The sequence below is a fragment of the Nanorana parkeri genome, unplaced genomic scaffold (assembly GCF_000935625.1).
Source record: "Nanorana parkeri isolate BGI_ZX_2015 unplaced genomic scaffold, ASM93562v1 scaffold193, whole genome shotgun sequence".
Taxonomy (NCBI): Eukaryota; Metazoa; Chordata; class Amphibia; order Anura; family Dicroglossidae; genus Nanorana; species Nanorana parkeri.
The window spans coordinates 817,106-833,038 of record NW_017306461.1 but is presented as its reverse complement, the minus strand read 5'-3'; the positions used below and the strand labels follow the sequence as shown (position 1 = coordinate 833,038).

Here is a 15,933-nt window from a genome sequence, read left to right as displayed (position 1 = left end):
CCCCCCCTTCATAAGAAGCTCGTGTGGGGTTCCCCCTCACAGTACAGGCATTTGAAACATGTGACAGAGCACTCAGATGTAAACAGCAGCTATAGAAAACAATGGGATTCCTTGTGCTGAGGTTTTTGTAGTGCTAAGTTATCAGGCATCTACAAAATGCTCAGATGTGAATGGTGCCTCACATGTGTCCGTATTCATTTATCAGCCTGACTTCTTGGACAGGTCAAATTTACCATTGTTAAAATTCCTTTTATTTGCTGTGTCTGTTTAGGAGTTTACTTGTGTAAAATGCATTTGTGCTGCTTTTTAACACAGCTGACTGCAACTCGCATCTCTACAGAGTCTGGGAAGTGCCATTACTGGATTGACAGAGTTTTGATGTGATCGAGGCACATAGGAAAAAAAAGTGGTATATCTGATGTGGAAAAACGCACGTCACTGCACATGTGTGAATGAGTCTGTATATGTAGTCTCTTTCCTTTTTGGTTTTTATTTAAACTTTTTTTTTTTTTTTTCCTTTGGTCACCTAGGAGAGATTTCTCTTTACTTCTTGCCCAAGAGATGCAATGGAAGGGAGAGATCTCTCTATAGGTTCCCAAAACACCTTACGATCGTATGCGATCGACTTTTCATACAACAATCGCAAGGTGTATGGGGAATGTGCAACCGCCAGTACTGTACGACTTTTGTCTTTCCTGCATGTTCGAAAATTTCAGTCGATTTTCGCAAGTTTGGCGTTTCCACACGTCAAACGTTGTACGATTAACACTACTCATGCGCAAACGAAAATACCTGCGGTCGATTACCGCAATTCGTCCAGGTGTTTTTTTTCTAACTACCGCTGATTGAACCTTGCGATAATCGGGGCGGGATGGGGCCGTCGTACGAAAATTGTACGACGGTTCGATCACCGGACGAAAAGTTTCATCCGATGAGCGCAAGGTGTATGGGCACCTTTAAACCTGGCTCAAATCGCGTTTGCCACGAGCAACCTGCGTTTTTTTCTGCTGCACTTGTGCTCATTTGTACCGGTGATGAGCTCCTCAATTATATTAAGTTATTTCCCTTTTTAAAGGGTATTGCTAAATTACTGTGATTTCTGCTAGAACATACAAGGTTGATTAGTAATGTGAATCTGCATTTACTCAACTCGGTGAACATTTACTTTAGTGACTCGCCCCCATTTTTGTTCCCCCACAGCAGTAGTGAATTGTTTATCGTTCTTCTACTAGTAGACAACTAGTTTAGAACTGCATGGCTGAGTTTGACAAATTATTGTATTTTATTTATATTTTGACGGTGTCAAGTAAAATCCCTATAAAGGAGATTGTAAGTTCTCACGAGCAGAGCCCTCCTACCCTATTGTATTGTAACTGTACTGTCTCCCCCCATTTGTAAAGCGCTGTGCAAACTGATGGGCACTTTATAAATCCTGTATAAAAGTTTTGTGTAGGAAGACATTTCAGAAAAGTTATGCACCGTACAAATGGGACAGTCAGCAGAATAGAGGAATCTGCCAGATAACATCGCAGTGTGACTTTCTATTATTGTTGTAAGTGTATTTTTGTTCTATAAAAGATGCTATAAAAATCTAGTTTGTTATTGCAATATAGCTTTTTCTAGGGACACTGCTTTCAGGCAGTGGGGCTACCCTCACACTGCAAGGGCTAACTGCTTGTATTGGTCTAGGAAGGAAGATAAAAAAAAGTTATACTCGCCTGATCCTCAAAGCCAGCTTGCTCTTTGACCGCTCCCCCCCAGCCTTGCTCACCCACTGCTGCAATGGTCTAAGGTCCCTGAGTGATCACATTCTATACAGTGTGTATAGGCTCAGGACACTAAGGGACATAACATCGCTAGAGGGAGCGCTGTCACTGCCGGCAGGCTCCAAGGGTTGGGTAGTATATCTTTATTTTCCTTCCTAGACCAAAAACAAGCAGTTAAGCCTTGCAGTGTGGGGGAAGCACCACTGAAAGGGTTAAAAGTTTTGCCCAGGGTTCTTGTTTAAGTAGGAACTCGCTCAAATATACCAACCTATTTTATTTCATAGCTGCCAAAACTGAAATGCATGAACATGCCAGGAGTAAGCATTTCCCAAATCACACACTGAATATTGTGATCATCTTCTTTACCAGGGCTTGGTGAATTTTGTAGAATTCCTAGAGCCAGCATTGATCCTAGGGACTGTCGACTGACCATGATTTTATTCAAAAAAAGGGAAATATTGTGCCACAGGACTTTGGTGTCAATATACTACATTGTTGAAAGTGCCTGCTGCACACCATACAATGTTGTGACCAATGTAGATAGATGCATGACGTGACCACCACGGCTGACGCCGTGCAGAACCTCAGCACTTGGGATTGCTGGTGACCTATCTTCACTATATAATATACTATGCCAGACATGATTACGGTTTTCCTAAAATTCCATAAAAGGTTCAGTCACTACAGACGAGTATATTTACTTATTATAGGTATTTATATAGCATTGACAATTTACGCAGCGCTTTTACATAGTGCACATTCACATCAGTCCCTACCCTCAAGGAGCTTACAATCTATGGTCCTTATCTCCAATGCATGCATACAGAAGGCTATTACCCTTCCAGCATGTCTTTGTAGTGTGGGAGGAAAGCAAAGTACCCAGAGGAAACCCACACAAGCACGTGGAGTGCATGCAAACTCCTTGCGGATAGTGACCTGACCAGGATATGAACCGGGGACTCATTGCTGCAAGGCAGAAGCATTAACCACTAAGCCACATTACCATACATCCAATGTTCAGCACGAGCAACCTTATAATACTGAACATAGTGTTCTGTCCTTTTCAGATGTGTTTTTGACGTGTGTGTGTGTGTGTGTGTGTGTGTGTGTGTGTGTAAAAGTGATTACGTTAAAAGCAATTGTAGAGTAAAGAAACCATGTTGTAGAGTAAAGCAAAGAAAGTGTGCATAGATACATTGTTGCGTATTTTACAAAGATATTCTAAAATGGCCTGGACAGATATGCCGGTGGAGTGTCCCTCGGCGTCCTTGCATCTTATACACTGTATAGGAAGTGAAGACTTGCAGATCCTTGGACTGTCAGAGTGGTGACTGTTCTCAGTCAAAGAAAATCCCAAAATTTGGGTTGTGTTCAAAACGGGAATAGATGGGGACACTAGTTCTGGTGACCTTGCTGACCACCAGGAGGTGTTTCTCCACTTCTGTTGTGGCAATGGGACAGGAAATGAAGGGAAATCTCCCCATTTGATAAAAATGGCACTAAAAATCTGACGTGTTCTAACCCTCGATTACTTTACCCAAAATGTAAAACATTGGCTTCAGTTCTGCTTTAATTGTCCATAGTGAGGGCACAGCTGCACTTTAAAGGAGAACTATGAGGTGAGTGCTTTTCCCTCACCTCATAGTTCTCCAACACTGAACCTATGATCTTGGCCATTTTTCTGCTATCTGAAGCTTACTTTGAATCCCTATTTGTATTAGTGTTCTAATATCTTGCTCTTGTGTTTTTTTGAGAGCGCATCCTGAACGGAGGAACAGACAGTGACAAAAGCTACGGAAGATTCCACTTAGAATGGTATTTGTGATTGAAAAGCAGACATTCTCTTTTCTGCGTGCTGGAAGGGATCTGTAGCTGCAAAGTTTTGACTTGGGCATTCGAATGTAGGAACACTGCCAAGCACAATCCCTCCCCCTCACATATAGTGTGTGTGTGTGTGTGTGTAAACCAGTGTCCAAGTAGACTTTGTTTTGGTAGATATGCACTTACACATCAATGAGATGCCTTGTGCTCAGTGTGATTGCACAGCATCAATTCCCATGTAAAATACATTTTCCAGTCAGTTAAACAGGAATGATTTTGTTTTTCTTTTAATTAGTTATCGGGTGACAGTGATTTAGTTGTAACCCTGTGTTACTAGGAGCGGCTAAATTAATTTTGACACACAACTATTAAATTTGCCATGCTGCTTGAGCCCAACTCTGCAATCTTAGATAGATGGCACAATGTGTTTACACAAACTGTTCTCAACAGATGCTTCATTAAAGAGATGTTCCCTGGACCATCTCCACAACAGTAGGCCACGAAGGCTCACTCTGGAGCTGAATGCTCATGGTTACATTTTTGAAAAGTTGCTCCTAATGGTGAACCTAACGAGCCGTTTTTTTGTGAAGCAGCCTCAAGACATGGCATTTATCTGGAACTTGTATTCATTCAGTTCACTGGTTCCTAATCAGTATTGCATGGATATTTGATGGCGACAAACTCCACAGGCATTTTGCTGACAGTAAAATATATTACACACATTTTATGACTTGCAAAGCTTGGATAAAGACAAGAGGCAAATCTATGAAAAATTTAACCCCATGACAAAATTTGTGTAGGACCCCTATTCCTCCACTTTAGACAACCTCACCTGTGTCAATCTACACATATACATTTATTTCCATTCAAAGTATTGTTGTATAACTTCCTGAACTACACATGTTTATGCGTTTTACCATATTCTTGTATTCCTTTGTTGCTGACTACATATCTTAGCTGCATTTTGGGCTTCCTGATTTGACTTTTCTACCTATCCCTTTTTAAAAGAGGTGCTACTGTGTGCACGGTTTTTGGTAAGGCTGCTGGCAAATAGGTGTGGCACATCAGTCCAGTTCAGTGGCCAGCACTGAGTTGCAAGGGAAATATCTTCTAATCATCCTTATCCTATGTGGTCACAAAGCCATACACTTTGGCTGTCAAAGCCATACACTTGACAACTTTCTACCATGCCAACAAGCTTTCGATAGCCATAACAATTCAATGGCAACCTACTGCCAACCGTTTCAGTTAAAACCATGAAACACAAGTGTTGGTGGTAGGTCCATTGGTCAGTCAGATCTGTACTTTAAAAGTTAGTTGGTTTAAAAAGTTGAAATTTCTAGAAACCTGCTGCGTGCGTGGCCAGCGTAAACCTATCTTAAAGGAAAAGGCTGGCAACGTTAACCCCTGAGCTTTTGGCTTCCGTAGTAGTCTGGTTGGTTCAGTGTCTGATTTTGGCCCTTTCCTTGGATCCACTATTAAACAACCTGTCATGAGAGAAATATGTAAGCTACAATCGCTGATATGACATTTTAAAACCACTAAATACATCTATCTTGTGATTTCGTTTTTGGTCACCTGTGTTATAAACCTACCATTTTTTTGAATGTTCTCCTGTGGAAGACATTTTGAGTGCCTAATAAATCTTTGTCATATTACTACAGTAGTATGGAGCGCTTTTTTTATATATATACATATATAGTGTGCTGGCTAATATAATTGTGAAATAGAAAATAAAACAAGGGGGAGTGGCTAAACGGCAACTACATTTGTTGCTGGCATACACAAAAGGGTAGTCTGAAGGTCTGTTGGGTTTCTGACATGGGGTGGGCAGGGGGTATGCACCAGAATATGTAGTCTACCAGATGGCAGTCCACAGAAATGTAAAACAGTGTAGCAACTAACACTCCTTAAACAGACTGGTTCACCCTGAACTACTCCAACACACAACACACATTGACAAATGGCTGCTGGGAACCCACCCTCTTAGAAGTGATGGAAGTGGCACATAACCTGAATACTGTTGGCCTTTGTAAGCCAGCTGACCTAAATTCAAAGACCATGCATTGCATTATGGTTAAAAAGCACTTAGCCCAGCGAAATTAACAATCAATTCACCAGGACTGTGAACCTTTGAACATGCATAAAACCCATGCTAGCACCAAACCCAAACTCATCCCTAGTACCAGTATTGCATGACCAAGAGACCCTTTCCAAGTCTTGTATTTATGTGTGGGAATATTAGCATTACAAGAAGTATTGCTTGTGCTATCTGCAGATATCGATATACTGTATGTAGGGCCAGATTTACACAAGAGCAGGTTCCTTTGTGCCTCCCCCTAGTGGAGAATGGACACCAGATGGGGCGGGAGGGGGGCAGGGTTAATTTTCTCATAATAATCATAATCCTTTTTTTCACTTTATCTTGGCAATAAAGTTAAGTGAAAGGTGAAAAACAAAATAAAATAAAAATTGATATCACAGGAACTAACAAGCCCCTGTGTGATAGCATTTGGAGGTGACAGGTTCCCTTTTTTTGAACCTGTCACCTCCAATAGAGGAGTTTGAGCACAGCACTGTGCTGGAACTCTTGTGACAGCTGAGCAAATGCATTTCTCCCATCTCAGTGTTCACATGGAGCAGAGCAGTAAATAGGCATGCTCTGCTCCCTGCTCTCCATTCTCAAGCGATCTCCATCTCCAGAGAGAGGTAGCTGGCGAAAGGAGGGGGGGCAGACCTGCAGGCTGCATACAAGTGATCTCGGTGACCTCGCCGAGATCACTTGTACAAAGCGAGTGGCGGCTTCCCCGCTCTACATTTTAGCTCTGCTTGCCCAAAGCAGGGCTAAATGTAGGAAAAGAACTGCATGTCCCGGGGTGTTGAAGATAGGAATTCCCCATCCCTGTCTCCCCTCTACTGCGTGCCTCCCCGAGGCCAGGCCTTGTGGCAAATCCAGCCCTGACTGTATATACCAATGGTTATTCTGCTGCATGTCTACCCTGTCCAGGTCCTTTTTGAAAAGTGACATTTTTATAATCTATACTTACGGGTTTTGAATGTTTTATTAGCTTGCTATGCCTATAAATCTGAGACTGTGTGCTAATACCATTTAATGCATATGATTACGAATCTCTTTTTTTTTTCTTTCTCTAGAAAAGGCCCCTGACCAATTTTTCATTTTCCAGGGTAACTTCATGAACCAAATACAATGAAAACATAATGCTATCATTTTATGTTGAATAAGGTTAAAATCTATGTGCCTAAAACTGAATCGCTATAAGGAAGAGTTTACAAGATTTTTTTTTTTTTTTTGTGTAATGTTTTACAGAGTTAAATCTATAAAGACTGCCCTGTCCAGTTTGTTAAAATAGATTTTACATTAGGAAGGCAGATTGATCATTACAGAACATTTCACTAGATAAATTCTTATTTCTGTGCGGGTTTGCTCAGATAGCAACAAGGCATTGATGCATTCATTGCTATGGCTAAATAGAATGTGTGCAAAGTGCCAATCTTCTCCTAGTCCTCTCACTGCTCCAAACTGATAAGTCAGGTGCAGGTTGCAGCTGGTGCCTTGGGTGGCAAAAATTATAGTAAGGCAAAATGTCTGGTGTCATTACACAAGCTTTCCGCAGACACAGCCGTAGGAGTTGAAGTTGGCGGATGATATGCCGCTTCCATCGGGCGGCCTGGCGTGTGGGCGGGAGCTGCGGCCTGTCTTTACATTTAAAATTCAGTTATGTGTAGCTACCCCGAAAATAAGACCTAGCGCTATCTTCAGGGATTTTGGTAATATAAGACCTACCCTGAACTAGGTCTTATTGTCGGGGTAGGTCTTATATTACAGAAATCCCTGAAGATAGCGCTAGGTCTTACTTTCGGGGTAGGTCTTACTTTCGGGGTAGGTCTTACTTTCGGGGTGGGTCTTACTTTCGGGGAAACACGGTACATAGCACTTTAACCACAAGAAAGGTGTCAGGGAGCTTGGCTCGGCAGACTCAGGCTAATGGGTAATCATGTGTGCACAGCGAAATAAATATACCAAAATGGAATAAAGGGGCCACCATTCACACCCTTCGTGATCTACCAGCATCAGCTTTGAGAGCTACTGGTAGATCACGATCTACCTAATGGGCACCCCTGACCTAGAATATACACGCAGTACATGACATTTCCCATAACGTCTTCCAGGACAGCATCACGAGATGAAATCTCCTCCCCCACACACAGGAAACACGTCACTTAATCTGTTTAAAAGACCCTCCTCTCCTCCACTCCCTCAGTCTTTTGTGTTTCCTCAGTCAAGCTGGGGAGCGCGTCACAGAACGCTGAGAGAGGGCTTCCATGTGGTGATGCTGCCCGGGAAGTCTTCCTTGTATGGCCTGCCTGTGTAGGGCAGAGGGGTAGGTTTGCCTACCTTGTGGAGCCCCAGGGATTCTCCTAGCGCTGCAGGAGATGAGGCTGGCTTCCTTTCCCCCTTCAGTGCCCAGTGCGGGCCGGTACCGGGAGGGCGAAACCCCCTTGGCTGGTCAGGGGAAGCGGTGGAGTATTTGGGTATGTGATGGAACCCTGGTTGTGCTTTGCTATGCATTATTTCTGTACATGTTTTGAATCCAATACTGATACAATTACATATCGTAGACCCAGCATGCTGTCACATGTGCAGTTTTATACTAAACTTTATATATCTCTTTCCCCAGGAAACTTTGCAGGTTATAATTGTGGAGAATGTAAGTTTGGATGGACAGGACCGAACTGTGACCAGAGGAAGCCACCAGTTGTCCGTAAAAATATACATTCCTTAACTCCACAGGAGAGAGCTCAGTTCCTGGATGCGCTGGATCGTTCAAAGAACACCATTCATCCCGATTATGTAATTGCTACTCAGCATTGGCTTGCTATTCTGGGGCCTAATGGAACCCAACCACAAGTATCGAACACCAGCATCTATAACTTCTTTGTCTGGCTTCATTACTATTCCGTCAGAGACACTTTGCTGGGTATATTATTTTCTTTTAAATTTCAATTTAACATTTGAAACGGCAGATCTGTTTTTGTGGCGAGCTATTAGATTAAAGGTTTCTGGAAATATTGTTGACTTGCATCTTCCCATTACTGTGATCTGAATCTGGAAGTCCTGCACTTTGCATCACACCCTACCTAAACATAGTGATGCAAGTATTTTCTCATTTAAAATAATATAAATTCCACCTCCCCACAGTTTCCTCTGCAAATCCACCACAGGCATATTTTTAATGATAAACTGTTATCACCGAAATCCACTGGATGTAGCCCTTTCTGAAATGTGACTTTACCAAGTTATGATTGTAATGGCCATAAGGCTTGTTCACATCATATACAGTGCGTTCTAGCATGATTCACTGCTGGAACACATCACATCCTGGCCAGCTCCCTGTGTTCTGGAGCATGGCGGTGCATTGAAGTCAATGACACCACAGCCACGCCCCCTCCAGCACCAGAATGCATTCTGGTCCAATGCGATCAGAAAAAAGTACTTTGCACCATTTTTTTTTCAGACTGCACTGGACCAGAATGCAGGCATTGATGTGCCACGCGTTCGGGTGTGGGCGATCGCACTGCGGGCGTGGCTGCGGTGCCATTTACTTCAATGCACCACCACACCCCCTCCCGCCCCAGAATGCAGGATGCGATACAGCGCGTTCCAGCAGCTAAGTGCGCTGGAACGCACTGTATATGGTGTGAACAAGCCCTGAAGCTTACCATACATGCTACAATCTGACTGTACATTCTCCTTTAGATTCCCAACAGCTATGTAGTATGAGGGCATGCTTGAATAGTTAGATATGTCCTCCGTATTACATAGTTTTGGTAATTGCAAAGGAGATTGTACATATGGATTGTAATTAGTATGGTGACCCTAACAAGTCCATAGTGAACATAAAAGGAATGTTTAGCACAATTGAGTTGAACTTGCTTAGTGATGAGTGTTTGTGAAAATAGTCAGAAAATGTTCAGACTTTGTCCAAAACATTTTAACCCCTTCATGCCCCAAAACATTTTAACCCCCATCAGCTGCCGCCAGATCGCTTCTACGGGCTGGTAAATGGGCCTGCCCCTCTCCCTCCCCAGGTGCTCAACACCCCCACTTCCCAGGCTCTGCTGCCCCTCCTACGGGCCTGGGACCAGCTTCTCTGGTGTCCGGCAGGTGGGCTGGGACACCGATCTCCCCGTACTATGAGACTGGGAGCGATGCAGATTACATCACTTCCGGTCCCATAGCTGTCATTGCTGGGCTCCTGAAGTCGAGAAATAAGCTATTGAAGTGCGACCTGCACTTCAATAGCTTATTTCAAATGTAAAGGCGACACTAGGAGTCTTTTGGACCCCCCAGTATCACCTTTTAGAGTACCTGTCACTGCCAATATGCTATCACATGGGGGACTTGTAAGCCCTCCCCCAGGTGATGGCAATGAGAAGTGCATTTGAATTATAAAAAAAACATATTTTTGTTTAAATAAATGTGAAAGTTTTGAAAGGCCCCCTGCGAGAATGCACATCTTCACGTAAACACGCGTTGGGTCAGCCTACGTATGAAAACAATGATCGCGCTACACAAGTTGTATAGCCACGCACGCCGGAGTGAGAGCAAAAATGCTAAGGCCAATATTTACACGTATCTCTAAACTGATGACCTGTAGGGGCTTTTAAAGCTTTGTATATGGACTTTTTGGGGTACTGAATTTTCACAGATGCACACAATGTTTAACCTGGGCATGTTGGGTATCTATTTTCTTGTAACCATCTTTTATATTTTATTAAAATGGGTATTGTGTTTTGGGGCATTTGAGTGCATTTTCCACTAAATGTTGGGGTTTGATGAGTTGCGCTAATAGCGTGCAACATAAAAATTTGCAACTGCCACCATTTTATTGTATAGGGTCTTGGCTTTCAGAAAATATAATGCTTGGGGGTTTTAAGTAATTTTTCAGGTCTAAAAAGGGGTTAAATGATTTGGACCAAGCCAAAATACCGTATATACTCGAGTATAAGCCGTCCCGAATATAAGCCGAGGTGGGAAATGAGACAGCTAATGGTAGATAGATACCAATAAAATTACATTAATATTTATTTTTTAATTTACTAGTATCGGCAAAGACATTGTTTTGACTAAGATTTGACTCGAATTAACTTTTCTTGACTCTCCTACAGGTGTGTGTGTGTGTCTTTTGGAACATATGCAGTAAACAGCATGGACTGCATTCACCAGATGCTCATCTAATGTGATCAATGACTATCATGCTACAAATATATTGGGAACACATTAATCATGCCAAGGTCCTATACATTTAAGTGGTGTCCTTGTGTTTGGATACAGAGAATAAACCTTAATGGCATTTCAAGTATACTGGTAACAACCCTTCATGCTGAAAGATCAAAATGGGTTGCTTTTTATGTTGCTTTAGCTGTTGAATATACCGGTATCCTGTGGAACGTAATTTTAAATGATCCTTTCTGTATTGGAAAGAATTACTAGATTTTTATTTCTGCAAAAAGTAATTTCCCAATATCGATATCTTTTTTTTTTTCTCTTCAGTTATTCAGACTATTAAAATGCAGTAGACCTAAAACTGTACCTTTTTAACAGCATCATTACTCTGCCTCACTAGGCTAATCATAATAGGTTCTATTAAATGACTTTGTTGACATCCAATTAATCAATTGATTGTCCTTCGGAAAATGCTGCCTCGTGTCCATTAATCCTTGTACCGAGCTCTTTGGTGCAGCAATGAACACAATGAGTATAACTGTCTCTTGGAGCAGAAACTAAATTTACTTTGGTCATTTGTTTTTTTCTATTCCAGGGCCAGGACGTCCATTCAAAGCTATTGATTTGTCACATAAGGGTCCTGCATTTGTTACTTGGCATCGATACCACTTGTTGCGGCTTGAGAGAGATTTACAGGTAATGTGGCAATGGCATGGGCCGCAAAGGGGTCTAGTGCAAACTTTTCCCATATCCACTTTAATGAAAAAATTACAGCTGCAATATGGGGAACCTGCTCTCTTGGTACCAGTCACAGTAATGTGTGTCTGTGGAGCAGCATCCATTGTAAGTGGTTTCATCAGAATTTGAAAAAGCTTCAAATCCTTTTGACTTTAATATCACTAAGTTTGCTTTTTCCAATTATTGCTTTTTTTTCTACTTTCAGAGAATGCTTGGCAATGACTCCTTTGCTTTGCCATACTGGAATTTTGCAACTGGCAGGAATGAATGTGATGTCTGTACAGATGAACTGTTTGGTGCCCCCAGACCAGATGATCCCACTTTAATCAGTCTTGGTTCCAGGTTTTCACGCTGGGAGATAGTTTGTGACAGGTAACTCATCCTCTTTGACACAAGTATACTTCCTGCTTGATAGAATTTTCAAGGCTAAAATAAATATTTTGACAATTGTTTACAACATGTGGGAAATGGAGTGGAGTATATTGCTCTTGATTGGAAAACTAGCCATAATGTGTATTTCTGGGTATAAACAAACCAGTGCTTCAACAAACTGTAATACATTTATTAAGCAACTGTACTATGTGTAGTTGCCTACAATCATTTTTGTAGTAGATGCTTACCGTCCTCTTTTCAAATCCTGTGAAACTTTGAGAGTGTCTAGGTATCTGCACTGGCTGTGGAAAATCCTATTGAGACTTTCTTATCTGTCGCATTTCAATGGAGTTGAATGGGAGAGATTTTTAGAAAGCCTTAAGAGTTCCAGAAAGTCCTTAGACTTTTGGGTGTCATATACCGTATATACTCGAGTATAAGCCGTCCCGAATATAAGCCGAGGGGGGCACTTTTCACCCAAAAAAATGGGCTGAAAATCTCGGCTTATACTCGAGTATATACGGTATGTAGTTTTAAATCACACAGATGGCCATGGGCTTGCTGGAAAAAAATAGTAGTCAGTGATCATTACAACTGGTCTAACCCCCCTCTGGCTTCAAAGGGTGGTCTACAGTAATTGAACAGGTCTCCCTCTATGATGGATCTACAGCACAGTTTACTTGAAATTAATGAGTGTATTCGTGTCTACATTAATACGGTCATCAAACAATCTCTAAATATATAGTGGATTCAATTAGAACAGTGATTATATAGCAGCAATGGATGTACTGACAACAGTCCCCCCACATAGGATAAAAGTTAGAGTAAAACCCTGTCTCAGTCCCAATGTACTTGGGTACCTAACCAACTGGCCAGTGGTATAATCTTTTGGCTAGCCAACGTTGGGGCCCAATGTATTTGGTAACAGACTCGGTGTTTGAGGTTTATCGGTAAGCATAGGCCAGAGGCCTCTCGCCCATCTGGGTTGGGGGCAGGGGAAATGTTCATCTGGGGTGTTCAGTACGGTCAGTAGATATCCTTAAGAGAGGAAATGGTTCACCCAGGGGAAGAGTCACCATGCTTTGAAATTGGCAGTGGATCCGGGCATCCGCTCGTCCATGCCAATTCACCGTCCACGATCACCACACTGCGGTATGGAGCTTTACCCGGTTCAGCTCACTCAATCACCCGGGAGGCTATGGCGGTCAGTCGATCCCTTCGTTCCAGCAGACATGTAGACAGAGACACTGGATACAGCTTCGGCAACTTACTGCACACAACAGCTCTGGACTTGGCTTCACACATCTTCTCCGTGCAGGGAATGAATGGAGAAAGTTCTCCTCCAGCCAGAGTACACTCTCCTCCCACAGCACTCTGGGAAGTGTAGTCCTGCAGGTATCTTCCTGAGCAGAGGACTCATTCCCCATAAAGGTGCCCATACAATAATTTTTCTGCGGTCAGATGGAAAAGGTGCAACAGATTCCTCCATCTACACTTAACTGTGTGGATGGAGTAATCTCCACCTGGGCCAATCTGTTGCACTTTTTCCATCTGACCACATAAAATCTGCAGATAAATTGTAAGGTGTATGGGCACCTTAGTCTGTTAACCAAAGCCCCGATCAGCTACAATATTAGTCTTAAAAGGGCCTGCTCCACAAGAGGGCTACAGCTGTTTTGGCTTTGACTGGGGTATTATCTGAGTCCAAATATAGTTGTACTGCGGGCTGCACTCTTTTTTATTATGTAATATTCTTTTGATAGAAATTCAGCCCTGTGCAAGTATTGTTGGCCTATGAAACGGTAAAGCTTGGAAGGTGATCACACATTTGTTGGGTTCATCCCCTTACGTTACTTTTATAAAGCTAATGGGCAAAAGTTAAAATGAAACCCTATCTAAGTTTAAAAAAAGGGTAGATTCTCTCCAAGGGTACTTGCCCTCTTAGCTAAGAAACAGGGTACTTTCATTGCTGTCTTTGTCCTTTTTTAGAAGTTCTGGTCACTAGACATGTGCACGGCATCATTTTTTTTCAGACAAAGCTAATTGAAAAGGGGAAACACCTTTTTGACTTGTTTTGAGGAAACAAATTGTGCTGTCTTTGGTTTCAGAGGCAGCGAACCTCCACATCCGAAAGCGCACATTAAAATAACAGAACTTGCGGCAGCCATATTGGCTACCAGTGCATGCACGCCACCATCTTTGAGACAGGGTGTATGATGCCTCATGGCATCGGATGACATATGCATGTATGGGTGCCACCATATTGGACACAGCAAGATGGAGGTGCCCATACAAAATGAATTGCTATATGCCCAAATAAAGTTATTTTAATTTTTTTGTATATTCGGCATGGGATTATTCGTTTCCTATTTAGATGAACGGCCAAATCAACTGAATTTTATGATTCAGCAAGTTCATCCAAATGCACCTCTACTGGTCACTACCTGTCCCAAGGACACCCCTGACAGCAATAATAACCAGAGACCTTTAAATCCTTCTCCACGGTATGCAAAACTAAGTGTTTTGGACTGGTCCACTTTAAAGTTCTTGTAATCCATACAAGAAAGCAATGTGTGAGCATGTTCTATGAGTTGGAATTCTTCCCATTTTTGTATGTAGAAGAAACTCAATTTTTCTATTTAAAATCCTAGTCTGGATGAGTACAATCGTCTTGTTACCCTGTGCAATGGAACCGATGAAGGCCTTATTCGCCGGAGCCCAATAGACACATCTGGTGGACGACTGCCAAGTACGGAGGATTTACAGAAATGTCTTTCCCTTGCAGAGTTTGACAATCCTCCTTATTATACAAACTCTACCTTTAGCTTCAGGTAAGTTTTTTTTTTTTTTTTTTTTTTTTTTTTTTTGGGTTTGTTGGTGTTTAATTGTTAGGTAACTGTATCTAGCAAGACGTCCCCCCCCCCTTTTTAAGATCAAAAGCAATGGTTCACTTTAACCCTTTTGCTGCCAGCATGTAGCAGCAGGCCCTGTAAGCAGACATGTGTAAAACTGTTGGCTTTACTCGCGGAGATCCTCTATCTCCGAATAACCTGGAAGCAACAATGAGCCATCATTTGTGAGCCGTAATTCCCTGGCCACAGCACAAGATCTGTGCTTGGTCATGAAGTGCTGAAGTGCAAAGGTGACATTAGGGGTCTAATAGACCCCCTAATGTCTCAAAGAGATCCTGTCACAACTAAAGTGCTATTACATAGCTTAGCAATAAAGTTGGGTTCAAAAAAAAAAGTTTAAAAAAATGGTTAGGTTAAATAGAATCGATATAACACCCATTTTTTATTTTTCTGGGTTGAGTATGCATAGCACAAAAACAATACTGCCACATATATTGGGTATCGCCGCAAATGCCAGAGTGAGGGAAATGGTTAATGGAACTGTGAAAGCTTTTAAAGTGTCGCTTATGGACCATTTTGGGTACTATAATTTTTTAACTGGCACACGCAATTTTAAAGCTTGGTACAACCTCATCTTTTATATTTTTACCCCCCAAAATTGGATAATACATTGTGTTTTATCTTCACTTGAGATTTTTTTTTTTTTTTCCCACTGAAAATTTGGGTTTGATAAATAGTTGTGCTAATATCATGCAACATAAAACAATGCAACCACCATCATTTTATTCTACAGGGTCTCTGCATTCAACACTTACTTAATTCTGGGGGGTTGGTTTAAAGTAATCTCAGGCCTAAAATAAGCATTTTGGCACTAAAAGTGCTTAGTGGTGGAAGGGTTAATGGGACCACTGTAGGGTCACCAATGTTAATAAACACAATTTTATAAGAATGGAATATTTTCCTCATTACTTTATACCTGCAGGAGGTAAGGACCTTTTTTAAGAAGGCTTAAATCCATGGCCAAAAAGTTGGTTGCTCTCTACTGCTTTTTCATCTAAGGATGGAGAATATGCCAGCTTTATACCCCACCACCTCAATGGGGGGGGGGGGGGGGGGGGGAACTTTTGAGAAACGC

General features: G+C 42.0%; 1 protein-coding gene across 1 annotated transcript in view; it reads left to right on the top strand.

Annotated features, from left to right (window-relative positions):
- Positions 1-15,933, top strand: part of DCT (dopachrome tautomerase) — a 21,061-nt gene that overhangs the window by 1,092 nt on the left and 4,036 nt on the right. The window contains exons 2-5 of the mRNA XM_018555352.1: positions 8,288-8,587; positions 11,432-11,532; positions 11,780-11,946; positions 14,598-14,777. Coding sequence (XP_018410854.1) covers positions 8,288-8,587; positions 11,432-11,532; positions 11,780-11,946; positions 14,598-14,777 — 748 coding nt within the window. The remainder of the gene's footprint in view (positions 1-8,287; positions 8,588-11,431; positions 11,533-11,779; positions 11,947-14,597; positions 14,778-15,933) is intronic.